General features: G+C 41.9%; 1 protein-coding gene across 6 annotated transcripts; it reads left to right on the top strand.

The window, feature by feature from the left end:
- Window positions 1-854: 854 nt before the first annotated feature.
- Window positions 855-17964, top strand: WDR89 (WD repeat domain 89). Of its 6 annotated transcripts, none has more exons than XM_062630741.1 (2): window positions 855-978; window positions 16288-17964. In XM_062630741.1, exon 2 carries the CDS (start codon window positions 16319-16321, stop codon window positions 17486-17488), a length of 1170 nt encoding a protein of 389 aa, XP_062486725.1. In that variant the 5' UTR covers window positions 855-978; window positions 16288-16318; the 3' UTR covers window positions 17489-17964. The 6 variants fall into 6 exon arrangements, with proteins under 6 accessions (XP_062486725.1, XP_062486724.1, XP_062486729.1 ...); XM_062630740.1 differs by lacking the exon at window positions 855-978 and adding an exon at window positions 1041-1155; XM_062630745.1 differs by lacking the exon at window positions 855-978 and adding an exon at window positions 4751-4773.
- Window positions 17965-21824: the final 3860 nt, after the last annotated feature.

Below are 21824 nucleotides of genomic sequence, written 5' to 3' on the forward strand. Positions count from 1 at the left end.
GTCCCAACACTTTGAGCAGCATTAAATAAAAAGAAGAATCGAGCGTGAAGTATGCTGTCCTTTTTCTAATAACCTGCATGTGCTAGCCTCTTAAACTGTAAGTAAAAAAAAAGGGCGGAAAATACTATTTTGAACCTGATAAAAAGAAGGGCCCCGGGCAATGACAAGAACAGCAACCTTGCGCAGCTCTCCTGCCCCCCTTTCTGTTAGCGCTCCTCCCAGGAAACACCCCTGCCATGCTGCAGAAGGGCAGCTCCGCACGCCACTAGCGCAGCCATCACACGCCTTCCTGCCTTGGACGCGCCCACAATGGCACCGTCCCCCGCCACGGCCAGCAGCCAATGCAGTGCTGGACATGGCGAGGTTGCACCGCCCCTTCCGCCCCCTGCGCAATCCGCTTCCTCTCCCTCCGCCGCAGAGGGAAGATGGCTGCCGGCGAAGCGACGGGAGCAGCCAATGGGGTGGCGGGGGGCGTGGCGGGGCGCCCGCGGCAGCCGGCTGTGCGGAGCGGAGCTTCTGAGGGTCGGAGTGTGGAGGGGTAGGGCCGCGGTGGGGGGCTCCTGGGGCGAGGGAGGGGAAAGGGCTGCCGGGGCAGCGCAGTGTTTGCTGTCGGGAGGGCGAGGCGAGTGCGTTTCCTAGGAGGATCGTCTCTGGCGGGAGCCTTTGTTGAGTGTGGGGGACGTTCGTTCCTGTGGGTTTGGTACGGTTTGGGCAGGGGAGGGTAAGGGTTTCCCGTGGAGGGTGGTTTGGGGTGGGAGAGCAAGCGCCCAGGGGTGTCCCTGTGCACAGGGATGGGCATCTCTTGGCGTCCGTCGTGCCGTGTGCGGTGGGGAGAGGAAAAGGGGTTCCTGGAGTTTCAGTACCTCACCGGAGTTTTTTCTCTTTCCATTAGGCTGAAGTGTGGCGTCTCGTGCTTGCCTGATTGTGATGCTGTCTGTGTTGCTGATAAAGCTTGAATAAAAGCACTCAACTTACGGTGTGAGTTTATCCTCTTACTCAGTGATGCCTGGAGGCTTAAAAACAGTAACAGTGCTCTCAAAGCACGCTGGACAGGGGGCAGAACAGGTGGAGGGCTGGCACTGGCCTCATCACCCTTCCTAGCTTTGATGCTGTGTCTGGGAGAGAATCGAGGATTGAGCCTGCCATGAGGATTGGGTCAGTGTATTGGTAATTTGGATAGGCACATCTGATGAGAGTTGTGACTGGCCACTTACGGGCTGCCAGGGTTAGAGTTAGAACCTGTACTGGCGGATAACGTGTGTTTAGTAAGCAGTTATGCTGGTAAGTACCAGTGTAGGTGTTGTGAAGATGGGATCTTTTTTAACAATAGTAGTAGTTTTAAACCAAAAATAGCCTTAAACAAAACTAGTTTTAACAGAAATATTGTTGTTTTTAAACAAAAATAGTTTTAACAAGAATGTTTTTTAACTAGTTTAAGCAAAAATAGTTTTAAAACAAAAATAGTTTTAAAATAAAACCAGAAAATCTGGAAAAGGTCAGAATGAGAAGTAAAAGGTTTGATTTGGGTTTTTTGTTTTGTTGTTTTACTCTGCTGGGAAAAAGTGAAAAGAAACTTTTTCATGTTTTTGAGCCAAAACCTAGGGGAACTCCTGCTAAAGCTGTAGTACATATATTCTTAAATGATATAAGCAGTAGGTATTTCAAAGTATGCTATGCTGGAGAATTAACTTTTTCCTACAAGATAGAGGGAATGGAATTGTCAGTGCTGTGTTATGTTACTGACTCACATTGGTTACAGTTCTACAATAATTGCAAATCCATTTTCCATAGAAACATGTTGCATATTTGGAAGAATGCAGAGACACAAGGTCTTTTGTTAGTATGCTGCTTTCTGGGTCTGTGAAAAGTTTGTTCTCAGAACTAAGCTACATTAATGCCTTTTATTTCCTAATATTTTAAATGGGTTTCTATTTGAGAGATATGATCAGATTCTGTAAAGTGTATGTGCAGAACAGCTAGAGTTAACTGAAAAGGTTTTTGTTTGTGTGTATCCCAAGGATTGCTTTCTAGGTGCTAATTTTACATAATGCTTATTTAAAGTTTATGTGTTCTTTTCTGCTTGTTTAGCATTTAAGACTCTTGTAGCTGTCTGCATCTTCCTCCAGGTATGTTTATTGGGTCAAGGAACAGCCCTAAGGTGGGCCTAGGACTCCTCTGCAGTCTCTGCATACATAGGGAGTGATGTGGGGCCTGACTGTTTCTTGTGTGTCTTCAGACTTCTCGGAAACATTTATCTTACTGTTTTGCCAGTTCTGCTGTACATGGGCTGATTGATGATGTTCAGGTAGATTTTTAAATGGCCTAAGTATGAATTTTTAAAATTGTCCTTTCTTTCATTGTATCAGTCTTGAGGACAAGGGTCCTTTGCTGGGCAGCCCTAGGGTCTGCTCTGTACCTGACTGTAGGAGGTCTCCTGTAAAAACACGTTGTTACGTACTGGCAGCACTTCCCTGCTGGGTTCTACACCTTTGACATGCTTTTACTGTAACTGTACAAATAATGTGATTTCTGAACTCCTCTGGGGGAAAAAAATCAAAACAAAGCAGAAAGAAATCAGCACTACCATATAGATGAGCCATGTTGATGTAAAGTCACCCGTGTGGACTTCAGGACTTGGCTTTAATTGGTGAGTGAAAAGTTTGTTATGTGGGTTCGCTTCTCCTGTGTGGTGATAAGTCTGATAGTGGGTTTCACACCAGACATGAAAAAAGTGTTGAGATTTGGCAAGGCCAGGTTTTGGAGATGAGCGTGCTTTGTGACTTTGCAAGCAATTTAGGAGCAAGATGGACAATGGAGGACATAGGCAGGAAAAGAGTGAGTTGTCTATAGCTGTGTGGATTTAGGAAGGTTCTCTTAAAACATGCCTTTGCCCTCTTCAGACATTAGCCTGACCCACTGTCCAGTTCTCCCTTAGCTCTTAACATTCTCATGTTCTCATACCATCTCTTTTCCTTTAACAGAAGACTTAAATAAATTCTTGCTGGTGCATTTTCCTCTCTTATTTCCTCCTGGCACCTTTTCCTTCCCCTTTCTTCTCCTCCAAGCTGCCCTCAGACTGTTCTGTCACTCCAGCTTGCAGCTGTTGAAGCCCTGGGGAGCAACAGTTCTACTGCAGCACTTTGCACTTACAAACCAAGTGGAGCTGTGCTGGTTCAGATCTGGCAGACGCATGTTTTTAGTTTGTTGGGCTGGTGCAGTCAGCATGTAGAGCTGGGATGTGCTCAGTGCAGTCTGTAAAGCAGCATTTAATTTAGGGCTGATTAGTTAGTTGCATCCTCATGGAGGAACTTGGTGGTTGTCATGACTGACCAGAGTGTGTTATATTAGTTTCCTGAGAACAGACATCCATGCTCTTTTCCAGGGGCCTACAAGAAATCTGGAGAGGGGCATGTAGGAATAGGACAAGGGGAAATGGCTTTGACTTGAAAAAGCGTAGATTTAGATGAGATACTGGAAAAAAGTTCAAGTGTTCAAGGCCAGGCTGGACGGGGCTTGGAGCAACCTGGTCTAGTGGAAGATGTCCCTGCCCATGGCAGGCAGTGAACTTTAAGGTTCCTTCCAACCCAAACTGCCTTCAGATTAAGTCATAGAAATGTTGCCTTCAGATTAAATTTTGGTAGTTTGGATGAGTTGTTTCTATGATGTATTTTTGCCTTTGCTGATACTTTGATGCAAGTTTCACCTAAATATTTGAGAACAAAGCAGGAGATGGGGATGGACAGTTCACTGAAGAAGAGAGTAAAGCCAGTCTAAGACACTGAAAAAATCATGCTCAAGTTGCAGGACAAATAGTGAATAATTTCCTTAGGCTGTTCTGAAGGTCTCAGCACAGAATATGTTTTCTGTCCTGTGTCTAAGCCTTACAGGATACTTGAGTGTTTTCAACAATCCAGATTATTTTGTAAGTAGCGGCAGGAAGTGCAGCTGTGCACTGGAATGAGTTCACATTAATATTTTCTTAAAAACTGTTCAGTCTGATATTTTTTTATTCTGTTTGTTATGTAAGGTCCAGGAGGACTATTGCATTATCTAGTCTGAGCTCCTTTGCAAGATAAACCATCTGTACTGTTGCTTATACCCTTTATAGACTTTACATAAATTTATCTCCCCTTACAGATTGTTACTTAGGTTGTTGTTATTGTTTTTTAATTGCCTTAATTGTATTGCTGAAAATATTTTGAGGTGACCTTAATGTTTACTTTCAGACTGAAAGTTGCAACAGAGAGGAATTTATGTATTTTAAAACCTCTTAGTCGCTGTTGTTTTACTCTTTGAGACTTGTTTTATCTAAGACCTCACTGTGGCTTTATAAGGGCACTTGCTATCTTTCTCTAATTCTGTAGTTTCATAACCTAAATGAAAGTTGAATGAAAAATCAAACCTAAAGGGTTCTGGAAATCCTTTGTTTAATATAGCAACTGAATCTTATCTGTGAAAAAGCCGGTGTATTAAAGTACTCATAGTTCCTATGCTGGATTAAACTAATTAATTTAAAAAAAATAGCTTTAAAGTAAAATAACTTTTTTGTTTGTTTGTTGTTAGTCATCTTTCTTGCAAGTTTTTTTTTCTTCATCAGAATCTTCCTCTTTTTTCTTTTCTTTTTTTAGTTGATGAGCAACTTTTCACTTATAACTCTCTCTGCAGCCAGCCATGACTCCTGTGATCTTTCTTTTTCTCCCTGTGCTTATTATTTCAAGGCAAAAACATTGCTCAGCTTCTTGTTAAAAAAGATGTAAAAGTGCTGTACAATTGGTAAGCAGTTACGTTGGTGACAGGATAACCTGGCATTTAACTAAAATTGGCAAATTGCTTGCTAGATGGAGCTGTTTGCTGGCAGGACCTGGACTAGGAAGCTTCAGCTATTGGTCACTCCTCAATAATCTTTTTGTAATAAGCATTTCTCAATGTTTGTTGCCATGGGAATGACTGTAAGAGCTGGAATTACTATTTTTCCTTTGTGGAATCAGAAGGAACAAGCAGATGGCTGCAAAAGCAAGGATTCTTGTTTAGAAACATACAGCTCTTACTAGCAAACTTGACTTACTTGGGTTTTGTGTATGGTTCGTGAAGGATTTTTCTTGAGGTAAATGAAGTTGATTTTAGTTCACTCAATATCTGTCAATGTATTTAAGGAGATACATGGCCTGGTTTTGAAATGGGGAAAAACATGTAAGGAAAAATTACTTCTAGTGGTTTAATGTCTTGGGTAGCTACTACCATGAATGTGTATTGGATGTTACTGGTTAAGGGATGTTCATAGCAGCCAGACATGACGTGTAACAGAGTGAGACAGGAAGGGTTTTTTAGTTGTTGGATTTGGTTTGGTATCATCTCCCCTTTTGCCACTTCTCTCAGAAAATTTGGTGATGATCATTTTTGGACTTTATGCTTCCTGAATAATTCAAGAGCAAATACCAACACACCGGTCAGTTGTTGCTGTGTGCTTCTGTGTGCATTGCATGGAAATGTGAGAGTAACACCTTGCATCCTCATGAAGTCTAAAAGATCAAAAGCTCTGAATTGAATTCACAAAAATGAGACTTTAAAGAAGTGTGTGTAACTTTTTTTTTGTCTCTCTGACAGATCACAAGAAAAAGTTGCAATGTAGTTAAATTTGGGTTTGATTTTTTTATTTTATTTTCCGGGTTTTGGTGCTAGACAGTTCTAAGTAAAGGCTATGATCTGTGATGAATAGTCAGATTTGAGGAACTGAGGCTTTTCAAAGGAAATAAAAAATGCTGGTACCTTTAACAACATTCTTTACAGTACTTCACTCTGATTTCCTGTGCCTTGCACTGTAAATGAAGTTTTTCCTTCCTTGAATGCCACTCTGTTAAGGAGACAATTAGCTTATAAGAACAGATGAAAATTAGCGGATGAATATATAGATGAAATAAAAAGAGTAAGTGCTCTCTCTTTGAATTGTGGGGTCTAGATCTTAGGCTGCAGCTCCTGGAGGAGTGAGCGAGCTCCTCGGGAGCTGTGGTCGTTAGTGCCATCTAGTGGGCTAGGTGCGCAATGACAGCTGCTGTCCGTCAGGCAACCATGTCACCACCTGCTCTCCGCGGGACTGACGGTGCATGTGTCCTCTGCCACGCTGATGGCACGTTTGTGTTGCTCGGAGAAGTGCAGGCACTGCAGGAGTGACTTGAAATGTTGGACCAGATGATCCTTGAGGTCCCTTCTAACCTGATATTCTATGATAAATAGTCAAGCTTGAGACTCAGGCATTGTATTTTCCACACAACAGCTTTTGTAAAAAGCTGTAGCTGTTTGGAGGAGCACCATGCAAATCCTTCAGCTTTTATCCCGACAATTTCAGGGGCATGGAGAGGGGAAGCCACCATAATCTGGAAGCTGCATCCTCTTTGTGCATGTGCATAACCCCTTCTGTCTTATGCTGCTTCTGAAACTATGCAGTGGGAATGTTGTGTCTTGCTATTGTCTGTCTGGTGATGTGGTATCTTTCAGGAAGAAATGATGAGCCAGCTTATCTCACAGTTACTTGTTTTTCAGTCTGCCTTCCTATTTGTGTTCTTTGCTGTGCAAGGGCAGTTGTGGGTGCCAGGTTGTCAAGGTTATAAAAGTAGATGAAGATAGTAAAGGGTTTTTTTCCCCCACTGTTGTAATTGGAAACTGCTTTGAAAGATAAACTTTATAATTTCTGCTCTAAATTTTATTTATGGTCAGTTTATACTCTTAAACTGTTGTGCCAGTATTGTTCTTGAGTGGCTCCCCTCCCTCCTTAGGATTTATGCCTTTGAAGTTTTGAAGATAGCAATCGTATCCCTTCTCAGTCTCTGTCTTTGCCAAGCTATACAAGGCAAAGAATCACAGCTACTTCTTGTAAAATAAACAGTCCATTACCTGGACCATCTGACCCATCCTCCTCTGCACTTGATTATGGCTCACTTGTCAAGAGGTTGGCTTCAGCAAAGAGCCCTGCTGGCAACCTGCTATGACTTTGTTTTTGACCCTTGTCTTGTTTTGGGCAATGCCATCTGCTGAAGAGATTGGAAAAGTCTTTGTGGGTCTCAGATAAATAAATTCTCTACCCGTGTCTTAGGGGTTTGTGGGTACTAATGAAAGCATATAGTTTTTGTTGTCCTTTGCCAGCAGGGGTTGGCTTTGTTGCTGCATACAGTAGTGGTAGAGTATCAATATCTACACGCTTGCTCTTTTGTCCTTCCCTTTTGTGATTCTATTTCTTACAACTGTGTCCTAGTTCTCATTGGGAAAAACCAGTTGAACATGAACTTCCCGTGCAGTGTGGTGGAAAATCACTGTGCACTTGGATGTTACAGAAAGGGAAAAATGATTTTATTTCTTTTAAATCTGTGCGTGGCATTAGTGAAGCTATACCAGCATCTGTGTATGGCTCAAATGTAAACACTGCCTAAAGGCTCCTGAAAACAAAGAGCTGAAGACAGTGCCTTGCATGGGTACACTGTGCCCACACATGATGCCTTGGCACCTTTTGTGGAGACTGAAAAGTACATTCTTTTGAGCAGCATAGAGTCAACATAGCTCTAAACCCCTTTATTTCAGCCTCTCCCAAGCTGCTGTTTTCACTTAGATGACACTTCCCTTTTGTTGCCTCCAAAGTATTGGAAATTGAGCTTAGGACATCATAAGGATTCAGCAGAGCCTCCAGCTGTCAGGCTATGCACTAAGAGCATGTTTTGGAAATTGATAGTCTGTTAACTGTCATAGGCACACAAGATTCTCCAGCTTCTCCTGTTGCTTTGATACTGGAGAGGGTCTGGCAAATTACCCTGATGTGGTGATGTTCTGGATTGGCTAAATACATGTATATACATATATGTGTAACCACAAGCATAGGAGAAGATATAGAACTAATCAGTCTCCCAGTTATGTACAGGCAGCAACTGCTGAAATCAAAAAATCAAACAGGGTACAACAGGATATTGTAGGATGTGACTGGCAAAGATACGTTAGTGATCTGCATGTTCCTGGGGAAGCAAATGAGGAAATTGAGGAGAATCTGTTTCCTCTGCTTAGGCTTGGCAGGTGTTTGTACCTGTGCAATACATCTGGAACTGCAGAGAATGTTAACACTACTACAGCATTACTGCTTAAAGCAGTTGCCAAGCACACAAATACTGTGCTTGAAAAATCCGGGTGCTGCACATGTATAAGAATATCTTCTTATTAGATCACCAGCACCATCCCTAGTGAAGATGAGAACTGCAGCAGCTGATTTAAGCTTGGGTTTTAAGAGTCTTGAAAACATAATAGTCTCATGTTTTGAAGAATGAGCTCTGGTAACAAAATGTACTTAAGCTAAATTACTGTTGTGAAAGAATTTCTAAAGTATTCTGGTAAACAAAACATTTTATCTCATTATAGGTATTTTGGCACCTGTGTGTGGTAGTAGGAGCTATTTTTCCTGCTGTAGCTGGGTTTCTTTATATCCTTTTATTATGGTTGCTGCTAAATTTAGGCTGAAATTTCCCAGGCTTCCTGTGGTGTAGAAACAAATTCTTCAGAAGAATTTCAACAAAACTTACTGACATTTGGGAAGAATCTTCTTAGTTATTTCCAGTTAGTTTAATATGAGTGTGTTGGTACCAAGAAGCAGTGTCTACACTGGAGGAAATAAATGGTGTTATTACAGAGTCACTATATTATTCATGCAGCTGCATAAGTAGTTTTTTCCTTTCACCTTTCTCTGTAGGGTGGATCACTGGGGTTGCCAGTGGTGGTTTTGTTCATCTTAAAATGGCTCTGAAACTCATTGCTCTTGGATTCTTTTTTTTGTAATCCCAAACTTGAAAGGGCATCAAAGCACTTTTTGATTGTGGAGTTTGCAAGCGCATTGCAGTGCTACCCAGACTTCTGCATTTTATCTTGTAGTGTAGATGTTCAGAGCAAGGCTTTTACTTTCAGAAGTTTGCGACTGACTGTACTTACTAGTGTTTGTGTACACAAGTATTACCAGTTAGGCATATATTGTCTTTGTTTCGGTGACTGAATGGAACACTGCACCTTGCTGGGAATTACTGAGTAAGCTGTTCTGCCAGAATAAGGACTAATAAGTGTTCGTAGGCCAGGCTCTTGTTCAAATGGACTCGGATTAATAGCTTTATTTCTCTTTTCTTTATCTGTGAGGTGGCCATGTTGATGCATAGCTCTAGTGCCAAGTCAAACAACAAGCTGTTTGACCTTTTAACAACAGAAAATGCTGTTAGTGTGGAGGCTTATGAGGAACAGTTGAGAGAAAGGTCTGAACCTTCTGTTAGCTGCTATGTTCTGGAAATGCGAATGGAGACAAACTTATTACTACATGTAGTATAACATTGTACCCTGTACATCTGCTTTTCAGCTGTTGCTGCCTGTACATAATTAGGAAACTGATTAGTTCTCTATCTTGTCTCCTGTGTTTGTGGTTACAAAAAAGTAATGTCAATATGGTGTCTATGGTGGGAGGTGCTCACAAGAGAAGGGAAGTGACTTTTCTGTGGTTGCTGTGGTCTGATGAGATAAGGACAAATGAAGAAGCTGAGACTTGGATTCTCTTCATGTTTTGCAGCGGGTTGGCTGAATAGCCATGGTTACATTACAGGCACACACCAGGGCAACAGAGGTGCTGCTGTGTCCTGAAGCTGTGAGTTACCTAGCATCTACTGGAGTTGGGAGCATTGATGTTTGCACAGCACTTGGACAGTGAAGTCTTCCAGAGTGGTTTGGTGTGCACATCATGCACCTTCCGGTCCTTGTGGGGGTGTTAGCCAATATCCTGGGTCCCTTCACAGGAGGTGGCTGCTGAAGAAAGAAGCTGTGTCATAGAACTGGCCATGCCTTCTCTAGAAGATGCTTACCCTTCTTTTAGAGGGTGATCTGGGTGCTTCACCCCATATGTTGTTTAATGTGCTGGGCTGGATTAAAGGTTAGGTGCTGTCTGTGTCTGGGAGGAGAGCGGAGAAGGGGGAGCAGTAGGCACAAACCTCATATTTGACCCCTATCTCGGAGACTTGCTCCAGTGCAAAAGCCAAGGCCCAGTGCTAGGCCAGTTTTCCTGGCAGCTCCTGTCTGTTTTCTAGAATCTATCTGAGGATGCAGTTTGTTGTTTACCTGTTCAGAGGCTGTGAGTGTGCAATCTAGACATAGATGAGCTTTTGCAGAGGGTTTTTAAATACAGTATCCTTTACAAAAATAAATGATAATATATAGAATGTAGAAAAAAATGTCCTGATTACAGTATCTCTTTCTGTAATTGAACCTTTGCCTGGGACTCTTTCAGATCTGCCTTTATAAAATAGGATTGCTTCTGCTGCAGCTTCTGTCAGCTTGATCTGAGATTTGCCATGAGAGTAAAATAGAGCAGCTCTTATCCCCTTTCTACTTTGCAGTCTCCTTTATTGGATGACCACCTCAACACCTGGATGCAGTAACATCCTCTGCCTGGTGAGGGCACTACTAGGAAGCCGCCTCCTCGCAAGACAGATCTCGGTTGGCTCCATCTGCTCATGTCATCAGCGTGACAGAACTGACTTTGCTGCTCCTCTGTTAGTAGGTCTGTGTCATTAGAATGGAAATGGATGAAAAGAGAAGATAAAAAAATGAAAATTCTCAAAAGTGTTTGAAATAATGATGAAATAATGCTTCTTAGGGTATTCAGAAACCATGTTTCATGTTGGGGTCTCCTAAACTGCTCAAGAGAAGGTAGTTTAGCTATCTGGGCATCAGATTTTAATAATTTTGGCTTAAATTTGAAGGCAAAATTAGTAACTTGAGCATTTTTATAGTTTTATATGGTGTTTTCTGGCTTGAGTTTTTAAATTGCACATTGGTTTGTTTAGGGTGGCTTGTTGTCTGGGTCCTTTGCAGCTCTTTACCATCTCTTTGGTTCATGAATTTATACCGGTGGGCTTTTGGTTACTCAAGCTTGAACATTAATTTGTGGCAACTTGGACCTGAAGTCATGACTAAATTTTCTGAATCTTGCCTACCTCCAGAGTGTGGAGTAGAAAGTAGAAAGGTCTTTCTACTTGAAATGCAAAGTATTACACCAAAACCCAATGTTTAAAATTTTCTTTTGATTAAAATATTTAATGTATGGCTTTTATGATTTATGCATTTAAAACTGCACTTAGTCAAATCCAAAAGTTGCTTTTGTGTTCTCTCTCCATGGATGTCTGGTATAATATTAAAAAAAGAGGTTTTGTTTCTGTATTGACATGAACTCCTGCATATGCCCCAAAAATGAGCACACAGAAGTAGTTTCTTTTTGATTTTTAAATTGTTGACCCCCAAAGCACTGCGCACCTGTGAATTTCCAACTTTGCTCTCTCCTAGCTCTGACTTATTTTTTTCCCTCTAACCAATACTGTTATTTAGAGCCATTTACTGGGTTCTCTGTCTCTCCTTACAGCACTTCTCTCCATTGCTGAACAGGATTGTATCCCCAAGGTCCATACTGGCGGGAGGGTAGGAATTGATTTCATGGAAGGCAGACAGTTTGATGGACCTGTTTTTTCTGCTTTTCCCATACACTTTGTGGCAGTGTTTTTGTCTTTTTCATCCTTTCTTGATAAATATTTTTCTCTCTTCTGCAAATGTAAAATCAGGTGGAGTTGTGCATTACACTTGGAAACTAGATGTCATGATTTGAAGGGATGAAATAATTCTGTTGGCAGTTTACATCTTGTCAGTGCACCTCAGTGTAGCCTCTCACACATCTTATTCTATTCCTGTTTGATAGACTAAATGCTATTCTTTTTGCCTTAAAATGGCTTTGTGGGAATACTGGAAAAACACCATATCTCTCTGTCTTGGTAAAAGACAAAATCAGCTATAGGAGTTTGTATCCTGCAGAAATTCTGCATGCCTAATGAGTGTTCTGTGCTTCTCCTCAGTGCTTAGATCATTTGGCTGATCCATCTTCTGTTGGGAAGTGGTGCCAGTGAGGAGAGGTCTCTATGGGCGTTTTTGCATTAGTGAAGTGCAGTGTACTAATGCGTTCTCCTCAGCCAACCTCGCACTTTGCATGTTTGTTTTAAAACGCAAACCACATGTAATGTTGTACGCATGAACGGCTTTCCACTGCCCAGAGCTCCAGGTTTGTTCTTGAACTTTTAATAATAGTGAAAATGAAGGGAGGGCCTGTTTGTATTGTTTATAGTAGGAAAGAACAGTGCAAGATTTCATCTACTGCTGTTCAAATCCCTTGCTATTTTTGGTATTTGACCTCTGCAGAGAAGATTGCCAAAACTACAGGTTGTTTTCATTTGTATTAGTGTTTCTACCCTCCTACTCATGAGTTACTCTCATGTTACTGATTAAATCTTTGAGAAAGTTCCATTTCTTCCACATTTTCAATGGTATTTTTCAGAGAGGTAATTTTGTGTTTCTGTATGTTGTTCAGCTGACATTCCCTTTTGGAAATGAGAGCCATGCAATCTGGCAGCATATTGTGTACACCAGTAACACGAGAAGGAAAATAACTTACAAATTGCTCATTTTTTTTTTTTTTTAAACCTCTGGATTGAAGAGGACTCATGAGTCTGTTGGCTTGAGTTGAGATTGCAGCATTTAGAACACTGCACAAAGAGCACAGTGCTATATGCTGGGACAACATTGAGTCTTGAGTTTGTGCAGGTGAGCGTTTACCTCTCATTTGTCTGTCATTGAATAGGGCAGCTTTTGTCACCCCTGCTTCTAGTCTTGCTGTGTGGTTGTTTCCACGCTCAACTACTGAGAAATGTGTAACAAAGCATCTGAAAATCCTGTCCCGCCTCTTTGGCATCTCTTCCACATCATGCCTTCTATTCTGAAAAATCAAGCTTCTTTCTTTTTAAAAGGACCCTTGGGGGTCAAAATATTTTAGGTTATTTTAGACTACTGTATTCACACTGAAGTGTAATGAGTTTTGAGTGTCCTTCAAGAAGCTTGTTGTTCCTGGTTGTTGTGCTATCAAGGAGATGTGCAGGGCTTGCATAAAGTTAGTTCATAGAAAAGGTCAGGTGAATGTAGCCCCGGAGGACTAGATACAGTAACACAGAAGCTTCTGGGTTAATTTGTAAAAGGTGGCTTTGCCTTGCTCATGGGGTGCAGATGTGAATGCAGATGAGATGCAGCTGTTACATACAAGGAATGGTGATCTCTGAGGATGGGACCGCACTCCTGTTTCAAACACAAGTGACTGGCGATAGCCAAATACCTTCAGCCAGGTATATGTGTAATCCCAGTGGTAGTGTGTTCTTGGCACCTTATCACCTGGGTTTTGTCTGTGTTGAGACTAGATTAAGACCTCAGGCTGCTGTGAGCTGGAATAAGCAAAGTACCTGAATTTCATCAACTGCCTCACACTCTCAGCAAAGGAGGTAACTTGGGGAAAGAAAAGGTTTTTGGCCAGTGCTCTGTGTGATCTCTTCTGAGACTGGAACAGTTCAAGAGCAAGCTGTCTGTGCCCTCCAGAGTCTTTATGTCAGCCAGTTTATCACGTTAACATGAAGTTTTCATTATTGATCATTGCAATGGGCTGTTGTGCTATATCCAAAATATGTCAGGTTTCAAAGGGTTCTTTGTGGCAGAAACAAAACAGTTGTTGAAGTTAAAGAGTGCTCAACTAAAAGTGCTTCACTTCTGTGGTGCAGAGCACTATGTGCTTTGTAAGTGGCTGCAGTCCAATGCTTAGTTATCTTCTATTGTGTTTGGAAGACCATTGTTTCCTATTTGTCTCATAAGTTTAACACAGATCCTATTCCTGCCATTTAAATTTTCCCATCAAAATACAACAGTGACTTCCCCTCCTGAAAAGGAAGGGCTGGCAGCTACACCCTGAAGTTTGAGCATGAATTGTTTATATAACCTTCAATCACAATTTCATAGGAATCTGAAGACTTTCTTACTAGGGCAGACATTTTACTGAGTTTTGAGCATTGAAAATTGTATTGAATTGAAAACTGTACCCTCCAGCTTCCTAATGGTATAAATTGAACATCTGTCTGGAAACATGAACAGCATTTTCTGGTATTTCAGAATAGCTGTACTGATGTCATTCAGGGGTAAAAGCATAAGAGCTATCCAGGGCTAATTTTATTTCCCAGAAAATATTATTAAATCTGAATGAACATGCTTTTGCAGGCTCTGGCTTTTTACAACTTCTGGGTACTTGCAGAGTTCCCTCCCTTCCTCTCCCCAGCAGTAAAAGCTCCGACATGAGTGTTGCAGAAACAGCTTATTGAATAATATTCTCTATCAAAGTCAGTAATATTTAAACAAGTGCAGCTTGCTTTCCAAATGGATGACATTTGTCAGGAACACGTCTGTTTGAGTTTACTTGGCCTTTTGAGTATAAAAAGTCTGAATATTAGAGCTTGAAATTCAGGTCAGTCTGGAAAAGTACATTTTTCTCACAAAAAGTTTGCAGAGAGAACCCATTTTTTTTTTTAGTAACTGTATCACTACGGGATAGCTGGTTTATGAAGACTTCTTTCTCCACCTTCAAGCACATGCTTTTGAGATACTATTTAAATTGAAGCTTCCGTTGCAATTCTTCAGTAAATTGGATTAAGTAGAGGTTGTTCTTATAGATAATATTAAAATATTTTATTTCTTAAATTTAAATTACTATTTTGCATGGGAGTTCAGTAGTTTTGTGCTTAAGCAGTGTGGCACAAGGTCTTTCAGAACAGTTTGCTTTATGTAATAGTTCTAGTAAAAGCTTGTTCCATTTGAGGACATACCCAGAAAAGCAAGTAAGGAGCAAGCTCTGTGGGTAGGGTTCTGTGCAGGCTAATGCCAGAAAACATGCTGAACTTCTCTTCAGAGGGGAAAGGAGTTTCCACAGGATGTCTGCGTTTTATGGCAAAAATTACTTGTAGATGTGCTCTGAAAGGTTGCCTTGATTTAAAGATTAACCTGAGGACCTCGTTGTCAGGATGTTACTGAAGAAAATAGCTTAGTGAGATTATTTGTGACTTGGGAATTGAGTGTGCCTACTTAAGCTGTTTTTAAGAATTTGCTCGTTTGTCACACGCTGTTGTGAATGTGTACCAAATGGGAGGAGGGAAAGCAAAACCCTGAAAGTACAAGCAGCACCTCAAAGAAAAAAATCAACCAAACAGCAGAATGCAGTTTTGTCATAGCAGTCTGTACCAGTGGGAAGTCATGGGGGTGTTGACCCCCTAAAACATGCTGTGGTACCCTCAGTGTTCAGGGGGAGGGGGTTTAACACAAGAAAGTCATCTAATTGAGCCTTTAATTTTAACAGGAGTCATTCAGGTGGATGATTGTGCTTACTTAAGGTACTCCACTGCAGCTTCCTTTTCAAAATGGTTGTAGCTTGTGAACTCACTAAAACCATGTATTGTTTATGAATGCAAATATCTCTTTCAAATTTAAATTGTTCAGTGTTTTTTTTTTTTTTTTACTCTGAATTGCTGAAAGCCTTTACTGCAGTCGAAGAATTGAATTTGCCTTTGTGTTACAGGAGAGAACTCTCTCTTTTTTTGGGGGGGGGTTGTCTAGGAGGGTTCAATTGTGCTAGAGGAGAATTGCCTCTGAAGGGGAGATTTTTATCAGTTGCACAAAGAGCCAGCATTTTGTGGTTTTGTAGGAGGCTCAAAAACCATTTAGGGCCTTAGGAGAATTGATGAAAAAGGCAAAGGTGCTTAACTCCAGTGAATTCCACTGATGTCATGTGGCCTGTTTAGGTGGTCTGTGGTATGCTGACAGGGGTTCATGTGCGTCATTGGGCACCTAAATACTTGTAAAATTTATCTCATCTGGCCATTTCAGGGAGTAGTTGTATGTAATTTTGGTCTCGTTGTCTGCCTACCCTTTGCACATCCCTCAGCAGAAAAGTTCTCACAAGAAGTCTCCTGCAGTTGTATTGAAGCAGCTATTTGTAGGCTGTGCCTCTAGCAGCTTCTTAGGACACCTCCTCAGGTCGTAGTGATGACTTCATTTTCTTTCCAGTTGTGGGGAACATTGCTTTATGAAAAAAAAGTGAATTTAGTGAAGTGGCTTTCACAGGATTTGCAGACAGACTATTGGATCTTTCACGGGGGGCTTATGATGTAGTGCTTACAAGTCATAAGAGGCTGAACTCCTTAACTTGAGGAGCCCTTTCCAGTTCTGTGTTTCTGTAAATGAAGTGGTAGTGTCTAGGACATCAGGATAATTAAGTTTTAACTGCACACATCATTTCTGTGCAGGATGCTTTTTTACACATTTTTAAAGCTAGTGTTATTTAAGAATGCTATAATTAAAACTCACCTTGGTTTGTATTTATCACAGGTTTTTGACAACATTAGGAACAGCATTTGAGATGACAGCAGTGGAGAAGATTGAGGAGCAGCTTGCTAGTCTAAGCATAGCAAAACGTTCTATGCTACTTGAGGAGCCTGCTTACTTGCTAGATATAGACGTTTCCAAACCAGCTCAATCCGAAAGCAGTCGCTTTGTGGCAGTTTCATGTTCCAATAAGTCAATTAGGGTCTATAACAGGGAAACATTAAGCTTCCTGCGGGAGTACAGTAACCATCCTGGGATACTTAATGGAGTCCGATTTGCACACACATGTGACAGCACAGTGTTTTCAGCATGCAGTGATGGTACAGTGAAGTGTTGGGATATTCGTTTATCAACTCAGAAAGCTGTGCAGGTATTCCATGGCTATCCTTCCAATGTTCTCATCAGTTTTGATGTCAACTGCAGTGATACCATACTTTGTGCTGGAACAGAAAAAGTCGAAAAGGACACATTTCTGGTGTTTTGGGATGCAAGAGGCGTTGCGAACTGCGCCAGCACAAGTAAAGAACCCTTGGGAGTCTACTCTGAAAGTCACAATGATGATATCACTAAAATTTGCTTTCATCCTATCAAACCCAATTTGGTAGTTTCTGGGTCAACCGATGGGTTGGTTAATGTGTTTGACATTAACAAGGATAATGAAGATGATGCTTTGATATCAACTTGCAATTCAGATTCATCAGTAAGTTTTATTGGCTGGTCTGGGAAAGATTATAAACAGGTCTACTGCGTGACACATGATGAGGGATTTTGTTGGTGGGACATGGCTCAGCTAGATACTGAAGACCCAATAACACTATTGCATGTTGTGGATGTCAGAGAGGCAGTCCATCCTGAAAATGACAGCTTACATTACCTGTTAGGTGGTTTGTACCACGAAAAGGCAGACAAACTCTTCCTTATTGGGGGAACATCCAGAGGAAACATTCACCTCATGAGCTGCAGCACCGATGGCCTGAGCCTGGTGGGTACCCTTTGCAGAGGACACTCTGCTCCTGTTCGCTCTTTCTGCTGGAACCTGACAGATGAGTCTCTGCTGACGGGCGGAGAGGATGCGCAGCTGCTGCTATGGAAACCCGGCGCTGCTGAAAGGGCCCTCACAAAGAAGGCGTCTATGAAGATTGCATCTTCCATGCAGAAAAGAGTGAGAGTTCACAAGAGCTCCCTCAAAAGCAGGAAAAGGTAGCATCCTGAAAGCGGGGATCTCTGCTGTGTAGAGCTTTCCCGGTGTTTAATCTCTCAGGCAATTCTCGGCTGTGCTTTATTTGGAGGTGTTCTGTGGAAGGAACTGTGGTGCTTGAGTTCTACCCGGGAATGATGTATTTCAGTCATTAGAAATGACTTATGCCTTTTTATGGGTTTTGTTTGTTTTGTGTATTTGCATTTTTTTAAAGTAGCGAATATTAATCAGAAAGGAGTACATGTTTGCCTGGAATTCTTGAAAAATATTTCTTATATTATATAAAAATGTTTCTGTGGTTGTTTCATGTCTCAGCCAACAATTTTAATGTGTAGTACAGGCCTGTGGCTTGCATAATTTGTTACCTTCCCACTAAAATTCCCTGGCATGTTTTAAATGCTTTTGTATTTCATGCAGTATTTTGCTTTCTTTACAGAAACTTTAATGAAATTGCTCAATATAATAAAAGATTTTATGTCACATCTTTACGTCTGAAGGAATTACTTCTTGGTAAAACAGAAAGTAAGCACTGTTTTGCACCGTCATGTCAGTGGTTTATAACAGGCTCATAAAGAAGCAGTGGATACAGCCCTATGTTTCATAGCAAAGATATGAATGTATTCAACCAAAGAGGAACACAGGATTCCAACCATCTCATTTTTAAGTGTATGAGAACTGTGAAACTGGCATTATTTAGGGCATAGTTCCTCCATGAAGATACCCAACAACCTTGTAAGGAGCTTCATTCTCTCCTGGTAAGTACATCTCAGGGAGGTACACCTGGAAGATTGCAGCAATCTTCCATTGGTTAAAGAAATAGATAGGTATAATTACAGCGGTTGTGCTTCAAGTCCCAAATCCTGCATTTAAAATAAGCCAGTACCACATGCTAAGAGGGGATGTTAAAACCCAAAAATGAATGATGCCTTGTGAGGCTGGACAGAGTGCCAGCCAACATGAGGAGACTGTAACAAAACTTTTAGAGGTTAGTGTGTGTCCTTTAAGAACTGTTTCTCTCTGCAGAGAGGTTTTGTGCTTAGACATCTCCCCAGCACAGCCCTGTTTTAGTGTTCCATCAGATACCTATTATGTAATGCAAAAATTGCCCTGTACTTCCGAAATGGGTGAGTCTTTATGCTTATTCTTCTTCCCTAGCGGACTACAATCTCTGCGTGTGGCTCTGCACATGCAATTACCTTCTTCCTTCTGAGGATCGTTGGAGGTCGCATGGTGGTTGGTAACTATGCCATAATTAACGTGTGGACTACAACTGAAGACAGCACAAGAGTGTTTCAGTATTGCTATGGTATGGCATAGTTGGCAAAAGAGGGGCTGGGTTTAGTTTTTCATCTGAGACTGGAGAAGTAATTCTTTTGACAACAAGCTTGAATGTCAGGTTTTGAAGATTAGTCTGGAGTTCAGAAGGTTCCCAAGGCACAGAGGATAACTCTAGTAGATGCTAGCAACTGCACTGAAGATGTCCTCATCATCTCTGAAAACAAATCCTATTCAACCACAAGTATCAAGTTTCCACATAATACATTTCCCAAACTGTTCATATCTTTGAGCCACAATTATGCATCCATGGTTGTTTTGGGTCTGTGCATTGGTGATAATTGAGATGGTTCCCTTGTTTTTGTTACTGCTGGTTATTTAAAAATGCAGCTTCACTTTAAAAATCACATTTCTCAACCTTTAATGCCTGCTGTTAAATTCAAGTTCCACCCAACATCCTTGTCTGGTGCTTTTCAAATTGCTCTGTGCAATTTGAGACCATTTGGGCAGTGTCAGGACTGTGATGCACCTGGATCATGTGCCCTTTTGAGATTTATTCTCCTAGATCACTCGATATTGCCCATTTCTGTGGAATTCTGTGAGTGGACCGGAAGCCCTCATGGGCCTGATGGGGTTCAGTACCAGTAGCTGGGGAGTGGGGAACTAAAGGATGATTGAGACTTACTTCATGGCAAGTACAGCAAGTAACTTGCTTTTCAGGTGTTCTGCCACTCTCTTTCTGGTATCTTGATGCACACAGTGGAGTAGGGTCATTGGCTTTGTCTAATGCTTGATTTGAAAGGTTTTGTTTGCTACATAGAGGAATGCCCAGTGCAGGAGCTCCTGGTTGCCTCTGCCTGCTCCGAGGTGTCTGCTGAGCAGGTGAAGGTCTGCTCTGCCAGCTCTCTCCAATTTAAAGCAGCAGAGATGGGAGTGCTGGTACTGGAGTGCTTGAAGTATGCAACCTGTATCTGCTAGCTTGTTTCTGAATTAGATCAATCTGTCATAACAAATCGATATCATCACAGTTAAAGCTATGCTTTTCCCTAAGTTTATTTCTCCCATTTATATGCATAACTTCAGCAGTAGTGGAAGGGAAAAAATGTATGTATATGTCTTAAAATTCTGCAAAAGCACGGCAGCTGTCAGGAATCTCAGGCTTGTGTTGCCTCTGAAAATGCTTGATTTCTTTTGTGTTGACTTAATTTCAGGTTAACATCTATAGAGATGGAAACTACATGTTAACTAGTAAATAGCATTGCTTGCTTTTGTAAACTGCAAAGGCTGTTTCATAGACCACAGAGCACAGGCACAATACATATATAATCATAAATAACAGACTTGAAATTAGGCAGGTTGACTTGTCTGTGTTTAATCTCTTGGATTAGTTTTCATGTCTGTAAATTGACTTCAGCATTGTTAAGAAACAGAGAATCACAGAATGGTTTGGGTTGGAAGTGACCTTTAAATGCCATTTAATCCATCCCCCACTGCAATGAGCAGGAACATCTTCGGCTAGAGCAGGTTGCTCACAGCCCTGTCCAACCTGGCGTTGAATGTTTCCAGGGATGGCGCATCTGCCACCTCTCTGGGCAGCCTGTGCCAGTGTTTCACCACCCTCATCATAAAAAAGCTCTCCCTCATACCTAGTCTGAGTGTACCCTCGTTTAGTTTAAAACCATTGTGCCTTGTCCTGTTGCTACTGGCCCTGCAAAACAGTTTGTCCCCATCTTTCTTATAAGCCACCTTCAAGTATTGAAACACTGCAATAAGGTCTCCCTGGAGCCTTCTCTTCTCCAGGCTGAACAAGCCCAACTCTTAGCCTGTCTCCATAGGGACTGCGATCTCTGATCATCTTCGTGGCCTTCCTCTGGACTTGCTCCCACAGGTTTGTGTCCATGTGTCAGAGGCTGCAGAGCTGGATGCAGTACTCCAGGTGGGGTTTCAGAGGAGCAGAGGGGGAGAATCACTTCTCTCGCCCTGCTGGTCATGTTTGGCTTTCTGGACTGTGAGCGCACACTTCTGGGTCCTGTCCAGCTTTTCATCCACCAGCACCCCAAGTCCTTGTCCACAGGTTTGCTCTCAATCCCTTCATCTCCAGCCTGTGTTGGTACCAGGGTAGTCCCAACCCAAGTGCAGGGCTTTGCCCTTGGCCTTGTGTAACCTCCTGAGGTTTGCATAGGCCTACCTCTGGAGCCTGTCCAGCTCCCTCTGGATGGTATCCTGTCCCTCAGGCGTGTCAGCCACACCATGCATCTTGGTGTCATCTGCAAACTGGCTGAGGGAGCACTCGATCCCATTGTCCGTGTCGCTGGTGAAGATACTAAACAATATTGGTCTCAGTACAGACACCTGAGGGACACCACTCATCACTGAGCTCCATCTGGACATGGAGCTGTTACCCACTACTCTCTGGATGTGACTGGCCATCCAATTCCTTGTCTACTGAGCAGTCCGCTGATTAAATCCACACCTCTCCAGTTTAGAGAGAAGAATGCCGTGGGGACTGTGTCAAAGGCCTTACAGAAGTCCAGATTTGACCTTTATAAAACTTATGTAATTGAAGCTCTATGCAGCAGCTGGCGTTCAGGAATCATCTCCGTGTGAATGTTTAACCCCAGGGGAAGCTTTCATTCCGGAAGCAGGATCAGATTTTTTTCCAGTAAATGAAAAGTGAAAATCCAGATAGGCTACCTAAGTGCACAAAAACGTCCATCTTCATTCAGAGATTATAGTAAACCTGTCACGGAGTATTTCTGAGCAGCAGGAGATTATCCTGCTGTGAACACATGAGAATAAACTTCCTTGCATTTGGCACGTTCCTCAATTTCCTCTGTTTCTTTTTCTCTTCTCTGTAAGTAAAATCCAATACTTGCACCCTTACCATGTTGTGAGGGTGAACACCACGTTGAACACGAGCTGGCTGCCTTTTCTTGAAGTACGGGTTTACAGTTTCGTGTGTTCAAGTAAAAGACGTATCAGGATGACGTCCCATAGGCAGCGAGTGATTTCAGCAATTCTTTCAGTAGAGTGTAGGATTTTACCCACACTCTGGAACTGCGGTGGA

This window comes from Pezoporus occidentalis, unplaced genomic scaffold (assembly GCF_034315485.1).
Source record: "Pezoporus occidentalis ecotype Australia unplaced genomic scaffold, CSIRO_AGI_Poc_V1 ctg36, whole genome shotgun sequence".
NCBI lineage: Eukaryota > Metazoa > Chordata > Aves > Psittaciformes > Psittacidae > Pezoporus > Pezoporus occidentalis.

Bases quoted from the DNA above. Each gene is read 5' to 3' on its own strand.
- WDR89 (XM_062630739.1), top strand. From the start codon at position 5,079: ATGGTTCGTGAAGGATTTTTCTTGAG. The intron at 5,105-16,287 runs GTAAATGAAGTT...TATTTATCACAG, and splicing joins CGTGAAGGATTTTTCTTGAG to GTTTTTGACAACATTAGGAA.